This window comes from Palaemon carinicauda, chromosome 1 (genome assembly GCF_036898095.1).
Source record: "Palaemon carinicauda isolate YSFRI2023 chromosome 1, ASM3689809v2, whole genome shotgun sequence".
In the NCBI taxonomy this organism is placed as follows: Eukaryota; Metazoa; Arthropoda; class Malacostraca; order Decapoda; family Palaemonidae; genus Palaemon; species Palaemon carinicauda.
This window is the reverse complement of record NC_090725.1, coordinates 6,844,745-6,866,603: the sequence shown is the minus strand read 5'-3', so window position 1 is coordinate 6,866,603 and position 21,859 is coordinate 6,844,745. Positions and strand designations below refer to the sequence as shown.

Sequence of the window (21,859 nt, the reverse complement as noted above, 5' to 3'; positions counted from 1 at the left end):
TCTTCCTCAATTACTCCCCCAATATCTTTATTTGCTCTCAAAAGGTCTTCTCCCTTGTCTAAAGCATCTTTCTCTAAATCAAAATCTAAATTTCTGAATATCTGCGTTGTTAGGTATATTTCTAACGCTAAGTCCCTTTCTTTCGTGATAGATTCATCGTCTATGGCTGATTCATGAGATTTTTTAACAGTAGTGATATTACACTTTTCACTTAATACTTTAATTTCCTTTCCTAGTAAAATTTTTTTTGCCGAAATTTTAAAGTTCACGGCATGAGGATGATCATAGTGCCCATCCATTTGCCTTATACACCCAAAGAAATGTTCAAGGCAATCTTGATTTAGTGTTTGTGTAAGTAGGTAGTCAATTTCTAGGACTTTCAATACCTAGTAACCTAGACTTCACGTCATCTTTGTAATCGCCTGGTTTAAAATGAATCGAGCAAACAGTAGCATCCACAACGTTAATTCTGCCTGCACGGCAACATGCATGTATCCACTGGTCTATGTATGGTTTTTCTTTTGGAAAGCGCAGTTACTTGGCATTATTAGTGACGGAATGAATGAATGAATAAAATGATAATGGACACAGCGTCTCCTATTGTTTACGTTACCTCTATAGGTAGCTAACTAAGGCAACGGTCCTTTGTTTTGTTTACCCACGTGTGTGAGACGGGGAAGCGTGACGTCACAGTATGGGTGATTCACAGCTTAAGCTGCGCGTTGGCTGACCTGGTATATATAGACCTTGAACTATACAAACTGATTCCTTCAAGTTTCACTTCCTGCCACAAGTCCCAGGCTTAAGGTCAAAAGTGAGTGACAGTCATACTCCTATCACAGGACTCAGGTGTGTATAGTTGCCAATTACTTTAAAAGTTTTATTTTTTATATATCTTTTTTCTTTTCAGTCACTAACAAGTTTGAATGAAGAAACGGGGCCTTCTCCTTGTATTAAGACAAATCTTGGTAATGAGAGAGACTCAAGATTACTATCAAATCAAACTTGCCAACATCTTCCACCATCACGCGGCTTGTGTTCTCTTACACAAAATCTTTTCTTCAGTAAAAAACCTCATGACTGTACAGAGCAGACAACAGTAACATTTTGTAAAATGGTAAGCATTAGCATGCAAGTAACTGGTTATATTTATATTCTCTATAATTACTCACATTCAGTACAGTAATCATATTAGCCAGACATACAGATGTTCATTGGAAATATTCGTCTTGGTGTTTTTAACCCTTTTACCCCCAAAGGACCTACTGTACTGGTACGTTTCACAAAAGCCATCCCTTTACCCCCATGGACGTACCGGTACGTCTTTGCAAAAAAATGCTATAAAAATTTTTTTTTTCATATTTTTGATAATTTTTTAAGAAAATTCAGGCATTTTCCAAGAGAATGAGACCAACCTGACCTCTCTATGACAAAAATTAAGGCTGTTAGAGCAATTTAAAAGATATATACTGCAAAATGTGCTGGGAAAAAAATAACCCCCCTGGGGGTTAAGGGTTGGAAATTTCCAAATAGCCTGGGGGTAAAATGGTTAAGATAAACATTCACTCAAATCTAGTTTTTGTTCCTGCATGATTACAAACTATCTTCCTTTAATAGTCGTATGACTTCAGCAAAACTGGAATGACCGTTTCAACTTTAACGAGGTAAACAAGTTGCAGTCAGGTAGTGGATACAGCACGTGTACACAGGTGTACTATGTACATGATAAGACTACGGTACAGTACATATAATACAAGTCATCGCAACACATACATACAATAATAAGAAACACTATTATTCCTATCTAATATGACACTCACTGATACTGTAGTGTATATTACCGTAATATAATGTATGTACAGTACTGTTACTATAGTTAAACTTAATTAGCTAAGGTAACACTCGTGAGTGTACGCTGTTTTCAGCAGGACAACTCCTACAATTTTGTCAAGTCACAGCACTGTAGCTTACATTATATATTGTGTATGTTTTCTATTTATTAATGTACAGTACATTACAGGATATTTAAAATAGCAATAATGTACATCACCGTAATACTGTATTGCTGTATACAGTATGTAATAATGAAAATTAAAATAAAGTAAAAATTAAAAATGTACATAGTATAGAAACACCACTAAACATTTTCATATGAAGTTCTATGCTGTATCTTGTCATCAAGTATGATTAAACTCTTGAAGCAATGTCTCTTGCAGACATACGTATACAGTCAGCCCTCACTATTTGCGTGTTCATTCTTTGCAATTTTCCTGGTTTGCAACATAGAGAACTGTATAACGTATTAAATAAAAAATCACATATTCGCGGGTGCATGATAAGTACTCTTGCGGCTTGACGATTTCAAAACAATTGCGCTACCTTGCACTCGACATCCTTCACGCAATTTCCCACTCCACACAGCACAACATCCCATCTCTCGCTTACTAGGGCTCAGCCTTGCATAATCTCTCTTCGTGTCTGCATCTCCCAGTTCGGTCCATTTTGAGCAAAATCAGGTTTTGATATAAAATAGTGATGTATCTATATAGTACATGCTCCTGTACAGTGAATATATTTACCGGATAATGTGCTGTAGATGTGTGATTCCCTATAGCACTGCACAAGACATGACACGGCACATCAGGAGTTGCATCATGCTTCGTTACTGCTTAGAATTTCGTACGAAAATGGTAAGTGGTCTTTATATAATATATGTGCACTTGGTGAATTTTAACTATCATTGTATACATATTGTACAGTACCGTATCACAGTAATGTATGGTACTGTATATACTCGAGTAATATTCGACTCCGTGTAATGTTCGACCCCTCTTTTTCACCTTCGAAATCATGATTTTTTCTTATACTCCATGTAATATTCGAGCCTTGATTTTGGCATGCACTTTTTTTCTTGTTATTGTTTCCTAGCTCCGATGAAAACAAAAGCTTTGATGGCTTTGAGTAAAATTTTCTTTTTATTCAATGTTTTATTTCATTGTTTACTGTTTTGTTTTTAATTTTTTTATGGTAATAAAGATTTATGTTTGAATTATATTTATTTGTTAAGTACCCTTATCACGAAGCACTGTTTTGATTGTTTCGTCTGTTACGGGGGCTTTAGTCAGCTGATGAATGACAATGGTAAACAAACGTGTATACATTCGGAAGAAAGCTTTCCCCTTTTTTTTTAGGCTGCACATATTGTTGGTTTAAGTAATATTCACACAACACCTAACAAAGTAATAACAAGGATTCAGAGATAAGTAAAACAACAGCTAATTTATAATAATATTATCTTTATTTTACAAGATTTATACTACCTCTGTAACTTCTGCTGGGGTGAAAAGCACGCCTAGCTGCTTAGTTTCAAATTTTCAAAAGTATACCTCGTGTAATGTTCGACCCCTTATTTCTAGGGTAAAAAATTGGTTTCCAAAAGTCGCACAGTACACAAGTATATGTGAGTATTGTTTATTACCTTGTAAGGACAGTGAGACAAGCGTCACCAAGATCAACTGATACTTTATTCAAATGTGCGTGGGAGTATATTACAAGGTGCGGACGGAAAGGTAGGATGGCGCTGGCGCCAAATCAGATTGAATTGCCCACCAAAATATGTGTGTTTTCTTACACTTACAAATATACGAATTATGAGTTAACAGAAACATGTAATGAAATAATATATATGTCAAAATGTAGCTCTGATAGAGCGGAATACATATAAGTGGAACCTCTACATACGAATTTAATCCGTTCCAGAACCAACTTCGGATGTAGAAAATGTTCGGATGTCGAAACGAATATTCCCATAAGAATACATGGTAATTCATTTAATTCGTTCCTCAGCCTAAAAACCCATAATAAATCCTTAATAAATGGCTACACATAAGTACGCATAACAATAACATAACTGCATAATATGAAAGAAGCATGTAAAAAAGATAAATATAAAGAAATAATGAATAAAAAATGTGTTTTATTGCCACTTTACCTTAGAGACAGGCCAACGCAGGTGTAGGATTTGCTACCCAGGAGGATACGGACGATCGGCGAGAAGGTAGACATGGTGTTAACATGTTCTTTAAATAAATACTCTCTCTTTCTCTCTCTCTCTCTCTCTCCTCTCTCTCTCTCTCTCTCTCTCTCTCTCTCTCTCTCTCTCTCTCTCTCTCTCTCTCTTTGTTCTTCTTCACTGTTAGTGTTAGAGACGTCTATTAATTTTTTTTCTGAGAGAGAGAGAGAGAGAGAGAGAGAGAGAGAGAGAGAGAGAGAGAGAGAGAGAGAGTGAGAGAGAAAGAGAGAGAGAGATTAAACAAAAATGAGATTAAACAAAAATGTGTTGTGTACATATGATTTTTACCAGCGTTAACGAGTTGAAAGACAGTTAAATGTAACTAAAAAACCAATATCAGCGAATCTGAATTCCTTTATTAACTAAAACAAATATTGATACAAACACACTCGTATGCGTATTCGCAAACACACACACACACACACGTACAAGGAGACACGATCGGTGAGGAGGTAGAGATGGTGACTGCGATAACATACCGTAACTTACACTACGGAAATTTTAATCTAACTAAGCTTATTTATTTTTTTATTTTATTTTTATATTTCATATTTTTCACATTTTTTTCATTTGATTTTTTATTTTCATCACTTTCAGTAACGAGTTACGGTATGTTATCGCAGTCACCATCTCTACCTCCTCCCTGACCGTCTCTCTTACTGCGTAGCAAAATTCTTGCACCTGTGTGTGTGTTTGTGCATACGCACACGGATGTGTTTGAATCAATATTTGTTCTAGTTAATAAAGGATTTCAGATTAGCTGTTATTGCTTTCTTAATTTCATTTAATTGTTTTTCAACTCGTTGACGCAGTCAAAAATCATATGTACTCTAAACACATTTTTGTTTAATCTCTCTCTCTCTCTCTCTCTCTCTCTCTCTCTCTCTCTCTCTCTCTCTCTCTCTCTCTCTCTCGGAAAAAAAAATAATAGACGTAGAGGTATCTAACACTACAACAGCGAAGAAGAAGGAGAGAGAGAGAGAGAGAGAGAGAGAGAGAGAGAGAGAGAGAGAGAGAGAGAGAGAGAGAGAGAGAGAGATTTTATTTAAAGAACATGTTAATGCTATGTTTAGAGAGAAACAGAAAAAGAGAGAAGTCTTATTTAAAAGAGCTTGTTAACGCTATCTTGGTTTTCTTTGCTTCACCTTTTTCTTTCTTTCTATTCATCACGCTGGCCCTTCTCACAAATGATCGTTGCCAACAATCTCTTTGTCCTTTATCCCTATCAATAAAAGGCGCTCTATCTCTTCCAGGGTATTGCTACGATGTCTTGTAATAATGGTGATCCCCTTAGATGGTTATTTGCTTTAATGGCTGCCTTTAGCTTGATGATCCTCGAGATCATAGGCCTATTCCTGCCATATTGTTTAGCCATACAGTATCACTCACATGCACACTGCTCTCATGTTTTTCTATAATTTCTTGCTTCAATTCTAATGAAAGAATTGCCTTCTTCCTGTACTGAAACTTAGCTTCTTAGGCACCATGATTATAGGTAAAATCACAAAGGAAATGTGAGAAAAGGAAGAAAATAAGCACTGTTAATAACAGACCAAACAGAGGACAACCACATGATACACACAAGAACAGAGAACTGAGCACTCGACACTCAATGGCGTAATGTTTACTTCGTGTGTCGAAATAAAATTCGGGTGTAGAGTCAAAAATTTGCTCGAATTTTACTTCGGATGTTGGAAAATTCGGATGTAGATACGTTCGGATGTAGAGGTTCCACTGTACATGGGAAACCACGGTGTGGCGAAAGGAGAATTCAAATAAATAAACAGTTTGTTGATTTTCTGGACGACGAAGGGAGCGGTGTCCTTACAAGTACTCCCCCTCCCAAGACATCGGGCGGCGTAGAGGGCTGATGATCAATCTTCGTGTCTTTTCGGGCGTCGGAGGGTTCCTCTTGTTTTTGAACGGAGGGGCGCGCCGGCGGTCGGCGTAAGGATCTCTTCCTCTTGGCGTCGTTTGATGATTTTTCTTTCGTTGGGTGCCTTGTTTTGAGGTGGCACTCTGGATCTGCCAGGCGGTGTCGCTTCCTTCGAGAAACGCTGGTTTCACGCGGTCTATTGAGACCCAGTCCTCTTGGCCATGGACGTCGAGAAGGAAGGCTTTCGTTGTCTTCTTAATTACCCGGTAGGGGCCTCGATAAGGTCTAGTTAGTGGTTGTCGATGAGCGTCGACGCGGACGAAAACGTACCCGCAGTCATCCAGGTTTTTTGGCTTGAAGTGCTTGGTTCTGTCCTGGTAAGTTTTGAGACATGGCCCGAACTTCCTGGCGATGTCCCTTAGGTGATCCAGCTGCGTGTCGTCGGTTGATGAGGGAAAGAATTCGCCAGGAACTGCGAGCGCCTCCCCGTAAACCTTTTCGGCGGGCGAAGGTTCGCCGTCTGCGCGAGGGGCGGTGCGAAGGCCAAGGAGTACCCAAGGAAGTCGTGATTTCCAGTCCCCGTCGGTGCAGCTCGCCATCAGGGACGCCTTGAGGGCGCGGTGAGTTCTTTTGACCATGCCGTTTGCCGCGGGGTTGTATGCCATGGTGCTGTGGAGCGTCGTCCCCATCAGGTTCGCCAAAGCGAGCCATATTTCTGAGAGGAAAGCGGGGCCTCTGTCTGTCGTGATGTCGTCAGGAACACCAAACCTGCTCACCCAGCTTGACAGGAGGGCTTCGGCGCATGCTTGAGTCGTAGCTTCGGTCATCGGCGATGCCTCCAACCACCTCGTGGAGCGATCGATGATCGTAAGCAGGTAGCGAGCCGATCCAGAAGGGGGCAATGGTCCCATGACGTCGATGTGTATGTGACCGAAACGTCTTTTTGGCTGGGGGAAATCGCCTACCCCTGATTCGGTGTGACGGCTGACTTTGCTTGACTGGCAGTTGATGCATGACTTCGCCCATTCCCGGGCGTCCTTTTTTATCCCTGGCCAGATGAACTTTTCAGACAGAAGGCGAGCGGTGGTGCGTCCTGAGGGGTGTGAAAGTCCATGGATATCGAATATTTTCCTTCTGCAGGAGGCTGGTATCCAGGGACGTGGGCGGCCGGTGCTGGTGTCGCAAAGAATAGTTACTCCTGCTGGTCCGAGGGGAATCGCACTTATCTTGGGCGCGGATGGCCCCGTCAGGTGATCCTGTGCTTCTCGGTCGGTGCGTTGTTCGGTTGCGAGATTAGCGTAGTCGATTCCCAGGTCAGGTGGATTGCGTCAATTTCAATCCTTGAAAGGGCGTCCGCGACTGGGTTTTTCTTTCCTGGGTCGTAACGTATGGTGCACCCGAATTCGGCGATTGTTGCGAGATGACGTTGTTGTCGGGAGGACCATGCGTCTGTCGATTTCGTGAAAGCGTGTACGAGGGGTTGATGGTCCGTCGCGATTGTGAAGGGAGTGCCCTCCAAGATGTGCCTGGAGTGGCGGACGGCGAGGTAGACGGCGAGGAGTTCCCTATCGAAGGTGCTGTATCTTGTTTCGGCGGGTTTCAATTTCTTGCTGAAGAATGCCAGCGGTCGAGGAGAACCATCGACGAGTTGCTCCAGCACAGCCCCACAGGCGACGTTGCTGGTGTCGGTCGTTAGTCGCAGGGTCGCGTTGTCGTCGAAATGAGCCAGGGTGGTGGCATTCGCGAGGGCATCCTTCGTCCGGGCGAATGCCTGTTGCTGGGGCAAACCCCACTCGAGTTTTTTCGCTTTTCCTTTCAGGACGTAGTCGAGGGGTGACAGGGTTTGTGCGATGTTGGGGATGAAGCGCCTGTAGTAATTGACCATCCCCAGGAACTCCTGAAGTTGGCGGATGGTCGTAGGTATCGGGAACTTTCTGATGGCGTCAACCTTGGTTGTCATGGGTTTTACCCCGCACGAGGATACGCGGTGACCAAGGAAATCCATTCCTTCCGCACCGAACGTGCATTTGTCGAAACGTACGACCAGGCCGTTCTCCTGTAGGTGTTGAGGACGGTGCAGACGTGCCTCCGGTGTTCCTCCTTGGTTTTCGAGAATATCAGGATGTCGTCGATGTAGCAGACGCAGAAAGGTAGGTCACCCAGAATGCTATCCATTAGTCGTTGGAAGGTCGGCCCGGCGTTGCGTAGACCGAAGGTTGAGTATGCGAAGGTGTAGGATCCAAACGGCGTTACAATGGCAGTTTTCGGGATGTCTTCCGGAAATACGGGGACCTGGAAGTAGACTTGAGGAGGTCCATCTTGGTAAAATACTTCGCGCCGTGCAACGCGTTCGTTAGGTCCTGCATGTTGGGCAGCGGGTAGTGATCGGGCGTTGTGATGAGGTTGAGGCGCCTGTAGTCGCCGCAAGGTTTCCAGGACCCGTCTGGCTTTTTTACCATGTGTAGGGGCGATGCCCAGGGGCTTGATGCTTTCTTACAGATACCCATGCGTTCCATGTCCTCGAAGGCGCGTTTGGCATCCTTCAATTTCTGGGGCGGGAGGCGGCGGAATTTGGCGTGAGTAGGAGGTCCTGTCGTTGTGATGTGGTGGTAGATCCTGTGGTTGGACGGGGAATCTGGTGAGTGTCTGAGCTCGGGCTTGAAAACCTCGGGAAATTCTCGTAGGAGGTCGGCGTAGGGGTGCGTCGTTATGGCAGATACGGACATTGTTGCAGGCCCGTATTCTAGGGCGCGGGACTGGCAGGTTCCCATGTCGATGAGACGTTTGTTAGCGACATCGACGAGGAGTCCGTGGTGGGCGAGGAAATCCGCACCGAGGAGGGGGCGATTGACGTCAGCGATGGCGAAGGGCCAAGAATACGAACGGCCCATGATAGATATCTTGAGGGTCCTAATCCCATAGCACCGTATGGGAGATCCGTTGGCGGCGATGAGTGAGGGAGCGTTTTTGTCAGGACCACGGTCTAGGTCGGACTTGGAAGGTGGGAACGTTGACTGCATTGCGCCGGTGTCTACCATGAGTCTACGGTTGGAAATGGTATCGAGGATATAGAAACCATTCTTGTTTTGGTTAACTGCGGCTGCGATGGTGGCAGGTGGATGCTTCTGGCGTCATCTTCTAGGGAAACTGCATGGTGCTCTACATTTCTTGGCGTCGCTGCCGAACTGTTGGTGGTAGAAGCACCATGCTGGGTTAGTCCTAGGGTTCGGTCGTGTTGGTTGCGGCGGTTTCTTTCTTGATAGAACATTGATCTCGTCGTCCTCAGGGGCTGAAGGAGGAGAACGAAGGCGGTGCTGACGATGATGCTCCGAGGCGAGATGCTTTGGAGGCCTCGTGGAGCTTCTGAGCCTTCGACAGGAGTTCGTTCATCGGGAGCGTGTCGGCGTCTGTCAATTGGGCCCTTACGTCCTGTGGTCGGCGTCGAAGAAAGATTTCGCGAGATAAGCTAATCTCACGTCGTCGGCCGTTGCTGTCTTGTTTCGGGGAGCATAAGCAGGCCGGATAACTCGTCCCACGCCTCGACAGGAGAGGTGTCACCCATGGGCTTGCCGGCGAGGTCCGGGACTTTCTGTGCCCTTGCTGAGACGGAGAGGGAGTAGATACCGATGAGTTTCGTTCTCAGGTCGTCGTATGAAACTTGGCCGGCCTGGCCGTCGAGCCATGGGGAAATCTTGTCGAATACCTCTTCAGGTATGGAGGTGAGAACGATGTCAGCCTTGGCGCAGGAGTAGCTGAGTCTAGCGACGCGGAAGAGTACGTCTGCTCTCAGGAACCAGGAAGCGGCGGTGTGTTGAGAAAAGGGCGGCAGTTTGACTTTGGGCGTGGAGGCGAGGCCGTTCGGTGCGATGGGCGTGTTGCCTCCTGCATCGTGGCCAGACGACGAGTCGGCGAAGAGGTGAGAAGTTGATATGTCGGTTAAGCTCATCCTACTGCCTTCCATGCACCGAAGTGTGGGAGAACCAAAGGCAGGCTCACGCCTAAGGTAACGGAGTATAGAGAAGGTAGCACGGCCGTAATAAGTCCGTTAATGGCAAAGCCAAGACCGCTGATGCTACTTTCAACTCCGGGGTCACCAGTTGTAAGGACAGTGAGACAAGCGTCACCAAGATTAACTGATACTTTATTCAAATGTGCGTGGGAGTATATTACAAGGTGCGGACGGAAAGGTAGGATGGCGCTGGCGCCAAATCAGATTGAATTGCCCGCCAAAATATATGTGTTTTCTTACACTTACAAATATACGAATTATGAGTTAACAGAAACATGTAATGAAATAATACATATGTCAAAATGTAGCTCTGATAGAACGGAATACATATACATGGGAAACCACGGTGTGGCGAAAGGAGACTTCAAATAAATAAACAGTTTGTTGATTTCCTGGACGACGAAGGGAGCGGTGTCCTTACAACCTATACTATACAGTACTTTACGTAAATATTACTTTTCTCTACAATACTGTATGTAAATGTAGGCTCTGTGTACGGTGAGTTGTCAAACGGCGCGTGTCGTTCTCCCCAAAACAGCGAACACTTACAGTACAGTGCGAGTTTCACCTTCGCTAACTAAGCTGCATTGTAGTGATAGTACTGGACATATATTACATTAATATATACTACAGTATCAGCGAGTGTTATATTAAATAGGAACAACAGTGTTTTGTTGTTATAGGTGTCCAAATGACTAGTGTTGCGTACTGTACTGTACCGTTGCCTTACCATGTACAGTACATAGAACACATGTGCACATGTACTATACACTTACTGAAATATGCTCATTCATTAATACAATATTTCTCCTGTGATATAAAACAAGTAAACTCAATATTAGGCAGGTATGTTAGTCGACCGTGCATAGGCAATGGGCACTGAGTTGTTAAGTTAGGAGTTAACTCAGTCTAGGGCAGCAATTATTTGCGGATTCTCGCTTTTCACGCCTGTCTCTGTTACCTAACCCTGCACGAAGAGCGAGGGCTGACTGTATACCTTATGCATTGCAGTACTAAAAACTCACTACAGTATGTACACACTATGCTACATACTGTATATCTATAGTACAATACAAAAATCTTTGGAAAAAACAAATACATACATTAATGAAATTAATTTAACTTAAAAAATAACAAAGTGCAGTACATACTGATCATGTATGTACAGTATGTACCGTACTCCTGTAAATATAAAAGATTGGTACGTATTAATCATGTACAGTATGCATAGTGGGTACTGTACTTACAAACATACAGTGTATCTACAGTACCTTTTTTCACTGCAATATACACAGGATTTACAAAAAGAAAAAAAAACAGTAACAGTACTATACTACTTACCAGAAAATGTTCCAGTAAACTGTGCAGTTACAGATGGATGAAAAGAGCGATGAAGGTATGCAGTTGCATTGCATAACTCGTTTACGCCGATGATCTATCACTACTGTAAAGATAAAAAGATTTAAAGTTGGTAAGTACAGGATACATATAGTGATAAAAAATACAGTATACTGTACTGTATTTAGAAACTAATACAGGACTGTACTTTAAAGTTACTAGATTAAGTCGTTATAAAAAAAGAGATGTATTAATGAAAATTTAAATTCAAAGTTACCTGTACTGTACAGTACTTAATACACAGTACTGTACAGTAATTTACTTTGTTTTAATTTACAACTCTAGTACTGTAACTGAACTGTACAAATGAAAAATTTAGAAAAATATCTTACCATTGAACAAGGGGAGGAGTCTGCACTATCACCATCACTTAGCTCCATCGTGGTTTCCGGAGTTGAGGTTGCTGCAGGAGTGGTTTCAGGATCAGGAGATTCCATGGTTGGAGAAGAAGGTGATGATGGCTGAAGCTCATACGCAGCAGGGGGCGGTGGTGATGGTGGCTGTTTCTTACGACAGGGGAAAAACATGGTTATGGGTAGCTGCTTCACCAACTTTCTCATATCATCCAAGATGCTCTTATAACCAGTGAAAGTCATATCCATGAACTTCAGTGTACATACCGAGAAATGATACATGCTATACGCGCTTTGCTTCAGCTCTTCCACCACCCATGACATCTCTGCCAACTTCTTGAGCATGATGCCTTCCTTCCCCTTGGCAGGTTCATGGAAGAGGAAAAAGACAGAGAGGGTTTGTCAGCTTTACTCATAGGAAAGGCCTCCTTTCAACACCATCTCATTTAGGAGGGATGGGTGGCATCTGAGTTGGGGAAGGAGCCACTGCCCTATGTTTTAGTCACCCAAGGTGAATGCAAGGGGCAGGTGGTGGGGCCATAACCCTGTGTCACAGTTTTGAGCCTCTTCCTCTCTTTGGCTTCCGACTCTATATTTTCTTCGAAAGTTAAGAAGTAGAAGAAGAAGTCGAGAAGGTCTTTTCAGCCGTAATCGTAGGAAAGGACTCCTTCGACACCACTTCTCTTAGGAGCAATGGGTGGCTTTTGAGGGCACCACAGCCCTGTGTCTGTCCCCTAGGGTCAAGCTTTGAGCTACATAACCGGGCTAGTGCTCCCAACTACTCTGGTAGCCTAGTGGGACTGTTAATAGGTCCATGTTTAGGCCCCTCGGAGCTGATTCATGGCCTCAGGGCCGTGACCCTGTGTCACGGCCTTAAGCCTCAGCCCCATGGGGTCAGGCTCGTATCCCCGACTACCCTGGTAGCCAAGTGGTAGCGTGCATGACTCCATGTCAAGGCACCCAGGCCGGTGCCTTTGAGCCTCCCCCAAGGGGCCAGGCTCAGGTCTCGGACTATCCCGGGACTGATGGCCGGGGTTGGGGCTATAACCCTGTGTCAAGGCATTGAGCCTCTGCCTCGCTGGGGCCGGGCATGGGTTTAGCCCCTTGCGTTGGCTTTGAGCCTCGTCCATACGTGGCCTCTGCTTGGGTCCCTGGATATCTCAGTAACTAATCAGGACAAGTGTTAGGGTCCAACATTTCTGCACCCTCCTCTGGTCTGTTTCTCTCAGCCAGAGCCATGACTATGTGTCATGTCTCAAAGGCACAACTCCCCATCTCAGACCCGGGACTCTGGTTTCTGGTTGCTAATGTAGCCAGGTGAAATACGTAGCTAATGCACGGGACCAGGGCGTGACTGCTGATCTCTGTCCCAGGACCACAACTAAGATTCCCGGTCACACTTGTGGACAGGTTGTTCATGTAGGCCTTAATATAGGGGGTCACGGGTCCACGCTTCGCTCCCTTGAGACTGGGCCTTGGGTCCCCTCCGACCACCTTGTTGTCCAGGTGGGACAGGTTGTTTGACTTACGTGTGGCCCTTCCTTGGGATTGGTGACCAGAACAGGAGCAGTGACCCAAAAGTTAAGCCCCAAGCCTTGGGCCTTGAAGCCGTTACTCTGGTTTACCATTCTGCCTTGTCAAGATCCAGAAAGAATTTTGGCCCTCACTCACCTAGGAAAGTGGGCCATTCTCTATGATGGTTATTATAGAAAGGATCCTTTTCGAGCCGGATCATCCCTAGACCAGATCGTGGATTTTAACTTCCCTGCTGGGAGAAGCTCCTCTCAGTAGCGGCCATCAAGACTACCTCAAAGACTTGACCATAGTCTTTCGATGAAATAGGACAGATTTTTCCTGATAGGAGTTGTCTATGCTTAAGGGGCACATCTAACAGTCTTACTGTTCTTGATACCTTTTCCAAGCCTTTGAGAGAGCCGTAGTTCAGGTTCTGATGTGCAAACTGTCTGGATGAGTGACAAGTCCTCTCTGCCTCAGTCTCCCACTCTGAAAGGTGTGGGAGCTCCCTGGTCTAGTACCCAATTGCCAAACTCAGACCCTGCTGTGGCACGGCTCCAGGTTTGAGCCCATCTCCATCCTATCTCTCTGTGGAGTGTGGAGTGACTTAAAGAGAAGATGCATTTTGCCCCAAGAGAGCTGATAACTCATTCCTGATTATTGGCAACTCTTCCTTAGCATGGGAAGAACCAAGAAAGAGATGTCTAAAACACCATTTTTTTTTTTTTTACTTTGAGAGACGATCCGTAATGCATATGCCTTGACTGCTGAGAGAGGCTAGGTTCGAGATAGGACCAGAAATTGTGAAATCAGGGGCTGTGGCCTACACTTGTCTTCAAGAGGAATATAGCGGTTTGCCAGTGAGTGCAGGCTGAAGTGTGTATGCTCCTGACCATCTTCACGGCCCTTATCATTTAGGAGTACCCACAAGACCCTGGATGCCTTGGCGCTTGGTTTCGTAGTGGTTGCTCAAGTAGGGGTGTAGTTAGCCCAGATCCCATACTAGAACGTAAGCATTTTGCCTATGGTAATGTATAGACGTAAGGCTGAAATGGAGGCCGAATAATTGGCTCTTCTCCTCCATTCTTGCTGCCCCTATCTTAGGGACGAAGCAATTGAAGCGTTACTCACTGGATCTGACTTGATGCTGGTGAACTCTACTTCTGAGCTCTATTCCTTAGATCTTAGAGAAGTTCTCCTCCATCCTCCCTAGATGAGGTAAAGGATGATGGAATGTATACCAACCCTTTGGTCATCTTATGCCAGGTATATTATTCCGGACTGTGATCTCCCTTTGATGTCTCACAGGATTATAATACAGGAGAGGGGTTTCCCAGTTCCCACGTCCCGTCCCTTTTAGTCGCCTCTTATGACTCGCAGGGATACGTTGGCACTATTCTAAATATTTTTATGCCCCTGCAGCCACAATGGTACCAGTAGATTGGGTTTGTGCATGTATTGTACCACCATACAAGGGTAAGGGAGATGTGCATGAGTGTTGTAATTCAAGGGGTATTAGTTTGTTGAGTGTAGTTGGAAAAGTGTATAGTAGAGTACTGATTAATAGGATTAAGGATAAAACAGAGAATACAATTTTAGAAGTACAGGGGGGTTTTAGAAGAGGTAGGGGTTGTATGAATCAGATTTTTACAGTTAGGCAGATATGCGAGAAATATTTAGCAAAAGGTAAGGAGGTGTATGTTGCGTTTATGGATCTGGAGAAAGCGTATGATAGAGTTGATAGGGAAGCAATGTGGAATGGGATGAGGTTATATGGAGTTGGTGGAAGGTTGTTGAAAGCAGTGAAAAGTTTCTACAAAGGTAGTAAAGCATGTGTTAGGATAGGAAATGAAGTGAGCGATTGGTTTCCAGTGAGAGTGGGATTGAGACAATGATGTGTGATGTCACCGTGGTTGTTTAATTTGTATGTTGATAGAGTGGTGAGAGAGGTGAATGCTTGAGTGCTTGGACGAGGATTGAAACTGGTAGACGAGAATGACTATGAATGGGAGGTAAATCAGTTGTTGTTTGCGGATGATACTGTACTGGTTGCAGACGAGGAAGAGAAGCTTGGCCGATTAGTGACAGAATTTGGAAGGGTGTGTGAGAGAAGGAAGTTGAGAGTTAATGTGGGTAAGAGTAAGGTTATATGTACGAGAAGGGAAGGTGGTGCGAGGTTGAATGTCATGTTGAATGGAGAGTTACTTGAGGAGGTGGATCAGTTTAAGTACTTGGGGTCTGTTGTTGCAGCAAATGGTGGAGTGGAAGCAGATGTACGTCAGAGAGTGAATGAAGGATGCAAAGTGTTGGGGGCAGTTAAGGGAGTAGTAAAAAATAGAGGGTTGGGCATTGTTACGACCCGTGTAGGCCGTAGTTCTGGTTCTTTAACCCTGGATAGGTACGGTCCTCGGACACCCCTTTAAGGGTATACTCGGACGCGAACGACCCCGACGCCAAAAAAAATTCTTGAAAAATCAGTTTTTGCAGTAACCTCCTTTTTTCTTTTGCCAAAAAAAACTTCAATGAATGCTTAAAACAACTGTATAGATAAATACTACTCATCTGCAGAAAAACTATTTATTATAAATATTTTAAAAAATTAAGTAGAAAAAAAAAAGACCTGACATAAAAATTCATAAAAAAAAAAGTTTATACATATATACACAAATCCTTTTAGGAATTGATTCTTGAATGTTTAGGACACATCTTGATGTATTTTGGATGAAGTCAGACCCATGGAGGTGAAGATCTGAAATGAGAAAAAAAGGGTAACTTTTTTTGGCCAAAAAAATTTGTCCAAATTTCATGAATTTTTTTGGGTACCCAAATGAAATAGGAAGTGGCTAATTTTTTTAGGGAATAAACATATGTTATCCTAAAATAGAAATATGTAAAAAAATCTTCATTATTTTGTAAATTACATTTATATCAGGGGCCATATCTAAAGGTAATTTTTTGAGTACTTAGAAATTCCGTAAAAAAATACATATATTTAATATATAATATGATATTTATGCAGGTAAAAATATACCAAAATATCACAAATTCTATAGGGAACAAGAATATATATAGATAGGGCAGCTTACGCTTCGGATATGTCCACAAAATGGCCGCCAACCACACTGACTCAGACTCCCTAATCTGCCACTTGAAATGTAGGAAGGGTATGTCAATTTCAAGGTGTTATTTACTAATCTAATTATTATTGGATATGCATAAAAATTGTATGGTGGGTTGCTGGATAATTGTCAATTATTTTACGAATATAAAATTAAAATTCTGACCCAAAAAAATATTTTTGAAGGGAAATAAAATCGAAAAAAAAAAATGTAAAACAATATTTTAGCTAAAAAAATTTGATGATATTCAATCAAAAAAAAAGTAAACAAAATTTTCCGACAAATAAACATCTAGAGGAATCATTACTCTGTGATAGTTCCTTAGTACGTAGTAATTTTGAAAGAATTGGGAAAAAACGAAAAAATGGCAATCACCGGAAAATCGAACACATACCTATATATACGCCATATCTGGCTAAAAAAAAGATAGGCATGGGTAGCCAGATCATCTAGAAACACTTTCCAACACTATAAAAATATAAGTTTTGCGACACTACTTGCCAATTCCTTACGGTAACATGACTAAGCAAAAAAATGCAAAACAAATAAAAAGGGGCACTCGAGGAAAAATGGCTAACATTCTAATATACGGCATTTCAGAAAAAAAAAATTCAGCCACGTGCTAGTCAAACCATCAAGGCACATTTTCCGACAAATAAACATCTAAATGAATAATTACTCTGTGATAGTTCCTTAGTACGTAGTAATTTTGAAAGAAATGGGAAAAAACGAAAAAATGGCAATCACAGGAAAATCGAACACATACCTATATATACGCCATATCTGGCTAAAAAAAGAAGATAGGCATGGGTAGCCAGATCATCTAGAAACACTTTCCAACACTATAAAATTATAAGTTTTGCGACACTACTTGCCAATTCCTTACGGTAACATGACTAAGCAAAAAAATGCAAAACAAATAAAAAGGGGCACTCGTGGAAAAATGGCCATTCTAATATACGGCATTTCAGAAAAAAAAAATTTCAGCCACGTGCTAGGCAAACCATCAAGGCACATTTTCCGACAAATAAACATATAAATGAAATATTACTCTGTGATAGTTCCTTAGTACGTAGTAATTTTGAAAGAAATGGGAAAAAACGAAAAAATGGCAATCACAGGAAAATCGAACACATACTTATATATACGCCATATCTGGCTAAAAAAAAAATAGGCATGGGTAGCCAGATCATCTAAAAACACTTTCCAACACTATAAAAATATAAGTTTTGCGACACTACTTGCCAATTCCTTACGGTAACATGACTAAGCAAAAAAATGCAAAACAAATAATAAGGGGCACTCGCGGAAAAATGCCCAACATTCTAATATACGGCATCTCAGATAAAAAAAAAGACATGCACGTGTTAGCCCAACCATCAAGGCACACTTTCTAACACATAAACATGAAAAAAAAATCAATAATATACGGCAATTCCTTACTACGTAGTAAATTTTTACAAATATTGAAAAAAAACAGAAATTGGCAACCGCAGTTAAATACCCAATATACCAATAACTACGTCGTATCTGACAAAAACAAAATCACGCATGGGTAGCCAGATCATCTAGACACACTTTCCAACACTAAAAAAGCAAAAGTTTTACGACACTATTTCGCAATATCTTACGGAAAAATGACTTGGCAAAAAAATGAAAAAAAAGGAAAAAGGGACACTCGCGGTAAAATGCCCGACATTCTAATATACGACATCTCAGATAAAAAAAAAGACATGCACGTGTTAGCCCAACCATCAAGGCACACTTTCTAACACATAAACATGAAAAAAAAATGAATAATATACGGCAATTCCTTACTACGTAGTAATTTTTACAAATATTGAAAAAAAAACAGAAATTGGTAACCGCAGTTAAATACCCAATATACCAATAACTACGTCGTATCTGACAAAAAAAAAGTCATGCATGGGTAGCCAGATCATCTAGACACACTTTCCAACACTAAACAAGCAAAAGTTTTACGACACTATTTGGCAATATCTTACGGAAAAATGACTTGGCAAAAAAATGAAAAAAAAGGAAAAAGGGGCACTCGCGGTAAAATGGTCCTCGTGGTGATGAACGACATTTTAACTAAAAAAAAAAAACATGCACATGGTAGCCAAACAATCCACCAAGACTTTCCACAACTGATAACCTATACAAGTTGCACCATTCTACGACAATTTCATAATACGTAATAACTTTGATAATTATGCAAACTACCCTAGAAGGGTAAACTCGGACGCGAACGACCCCGACGCGTCTCAGAAATCGGGGAAGGAGTACAGCTACAGCAATGCACATCTGGACACTACTAGAGCGTGTAGGGGAGACACCTCCTGCAGGTCGATCACCCACAAATTCAGTCACGGGGGTGAGTCACGTGAGAAAAACCTGTTTTTTTTTGACGCTCGGGGTCGCAAACGACCCACCGTACCTATCCAGGGTTAAACTTTGATTTTTTAAAGGAATCGTAGGCAGTACATTATTTATGTAACACGGTGAACTGAGGGAAGACAGAACATAAACACTGGAAAAATCTAACAATATTTATTACAATACACTTAAATAAATTCAACCTTGCACCAGGAGTAACAAAAAGCTCCTAAGACAAACAACAATGAGTAAACAAAAATGTCCTGGAGGACTAACATACAGAGTCCTCTAAATACACAAGGTTGACCTATATCTAATAATCTTAACCCTAACAAAGAAAAACTAAACAGATCAAAAGTATGGCTCATATATTAAGCCGGGCCCACAAATATCAACAAACCACTACCCTATTACTAAACAGATAGGAATAAGGAAGACAGGAGAAATAAAAGGCAGAAAAACCTTAAAATTACCTACCTACACACACAAACATTAAAGGCTAAATTATAAAACATAACACAAGGCAGCATACAAATACACATACCACATTAAATTAAAGGCATAAATACTTATACATTCACATAAAAGAATTATGCTGAGAGTCATAATTTATGGATACCTGTACATATCTCAACACTGTATTACCTATCCGTGGAAATACTTATAACCGTACTTATCCATACATGGATTAGATGACAGATAGGGGACGAACGTTCATCAGCATCAGAGGGAGTATCATTAACACCAGGAAAACGGGCTGGGCATATCTGTAACGATAATGAAAAGATCGTAACTTTACCTGGGTAATGACTCCCTACTTTCCTCCTCACGGACCCTTGGTCCACAGACGAGCAGCGTAACAAATATGATGACGCTCCTTGATCACGGCAATAGTACCTCCAACAGTGCCGGGACGGAACGACGGCACCGTCTTCCCGCAGGATCCTCAGGCGGGGAAAATAACGCCAAGTGAAGGTCGCAAGTGACACATACACTTACAGGACGTAACAAGCGAGGTGGCTATCGCAGGTGACAAAACCCCTTCCTACGTGGTCCGTGATCCAAAGAAGTGTACAATATACCACGGGTGGCTCAAAGACACCAGCGAAATAATCCTCCAAAGGCACAATTCCTTATGAGGGAATAAAAGAGGCGTCTACCAATGGCTGCTGAATTAGGATACACGTCTGTGATCAAGGCACGGTCCGAACTGAACATTCCAGGCAGCAGTACTGTAGTCTCGTCCACGGCTCTCACTAAACACCAAACACTCGGAAAAAAAAATAAACAAAAGAGTTAATGGCAATTCACTAATTAACGACGGAGGAGGAGCGAAGGTTATCACCGAACTCTTATGAAAAAGGCAGTTAACATTTACTCCTGCCGAAGACCAAATTTATTTATAAACAATTAAATAACCTTCTTTAACATAACACCTTCCTCCCCCAAGAAAAATAATTTTCATTCTCTAAATGCAAAAATTTTTCTTTTAATGATAAGCCACAAGGCTTGACAAAACATCAGAAAATGCAGGGCCACAAAAATAAAGAAAATTCAGGGAAAACACTAAAGCTACTACAAACCACTGATAAGATAAAATATCTTAAACCAAATAAAAAAAAACAGTCTTAAACGTAGTATCTACAGTAATAAACCAATCACAAGGTAAAAACCTCTTAAACCTAAGCAAAAGGACAAGAACATAGGAAGTTTTAAATACATCATCAAACATTTGGACAGAAATTCAATCCTATACCTGTCAACAATAAATTTTAATAGGCACACAGAAAAAAATATATATATAATATAGAATTATCCACACCAACCTAGGTCCTGGAACAATTTACAAGAGTACAAACCTTTTACCTGAGCTCAATATATACATACCTCGAAACATGGATGTAACCTCAACACATACAACCAGGAGTACCGAGAGGGCCCCAAGAAACAGAGGGAGAGATCAAAACTTAGACACGTGAGAGAGCATCTGGGATGCAATTATCCACCCCTTTAATGTGTTTTATAATTAAATTGAACTCTTGTAGCTGAAGGGCCCAACGCAGAATCCTCTGGTTTGATCCCTTCATACGTTCAATGAATACCTACGGATTATGGTCGGTCCAAATTTCTATAGGGAATGAAAAGTTAGTTACATATGGTTTAAAATGTACCAATGTCCGCACCAATGCCAGAGCCTCTTTCTCAGTGGTGGAGTACTTTCTTTCCGCCTCTAGTAACTTACGGCTGTAGTAAGATACGGGGCGTACTTCACCATCATCACTCCTTTGAAAGAGGACTCCCCCAATTCCTACGTCACTGGCATCCACGGCTATGATGAATGGCTTCTGAAAATTGGGAGAAACCAATATTGGATTAGACACGAGTAAAAATGCTTCTTCGCATTGAGAAGACCAAATAAATTTCTTCCCTTTTTTCAATAAATTAGTTAGAGGCTGTGCAAGGTCAGAGAAGTTTCGGACAAACCTACGGTAATATCCCAACATACCCAGCACCTTACGAACCTCTCTGACATTACACGGTCTCTTCAAAGCAACTATGGCCTCGAGATTGGCTTGCTTAGGAGCAACTTTACCCAAGCCAATCTCGTGACCCAAATAACTAACTTTAGCTTTCCCAAAGTTACATTTACCCAGATTCACAACAAGACCGGCGGCCCTAAGTGTCTCAAAAACTTTTCTTAATCGTACCAGGTGGGTCCGCCAGTCGTTGCTGTGTACCACCAAGTCATCTATATAGATTTCTGTACCTTCCAGGCCACAAATCACCCTGTTCATCAGACGCTGGAAAGTACAGGCAGTGTTCTTCATCCCAAAGGGCATTACTTTGCACTCGTAAAGCCCTGAGGGCGTCACAAATGCTGAAATTTCACGGGCACGGCCAGATAGGGGGACCTGCCAATACCCCTTTAACAGATCCAATTTTGTAATGAACCTCGCAGGACCTATCAGGTCCAGACAATCCTCAATACGGGGAAGAGGAAAGGAATCATTTTTAGTAACCGAGTTTACCCTCCTATAGTCAACACACATACGATATTTACCATCAGGCTTCTTCGCCAAGACTATAGGGGAACTCCATGGACTTAATGATGGTTGTATGAGATTGTGCTCCAGCATG

General features: G+C 42.2%; 1 protein-coding gene across 1 annotated transcript in view; it reads left to right on the top strand.

Annotated features, from left to right (window-relative positions):
* LOC137646703 (uncharacterized) overlaps positions 1 to 21,859 on the top strand; it is an 86,023-nt gene that overhangs the window by 49,887 nt on the left and 14,277 nt on the right. Inside the window, exon 3 of the mRNA XM_068379813.1 lies at positions 911 to 1,117. Coding sequence (XP_068235914.1) covers positions 911 to 1,117 — 207 coding nt within the window. The remainder of the gene's footprint in view (positions 1 to 910; positions 1,118 to 21,859) is intronic.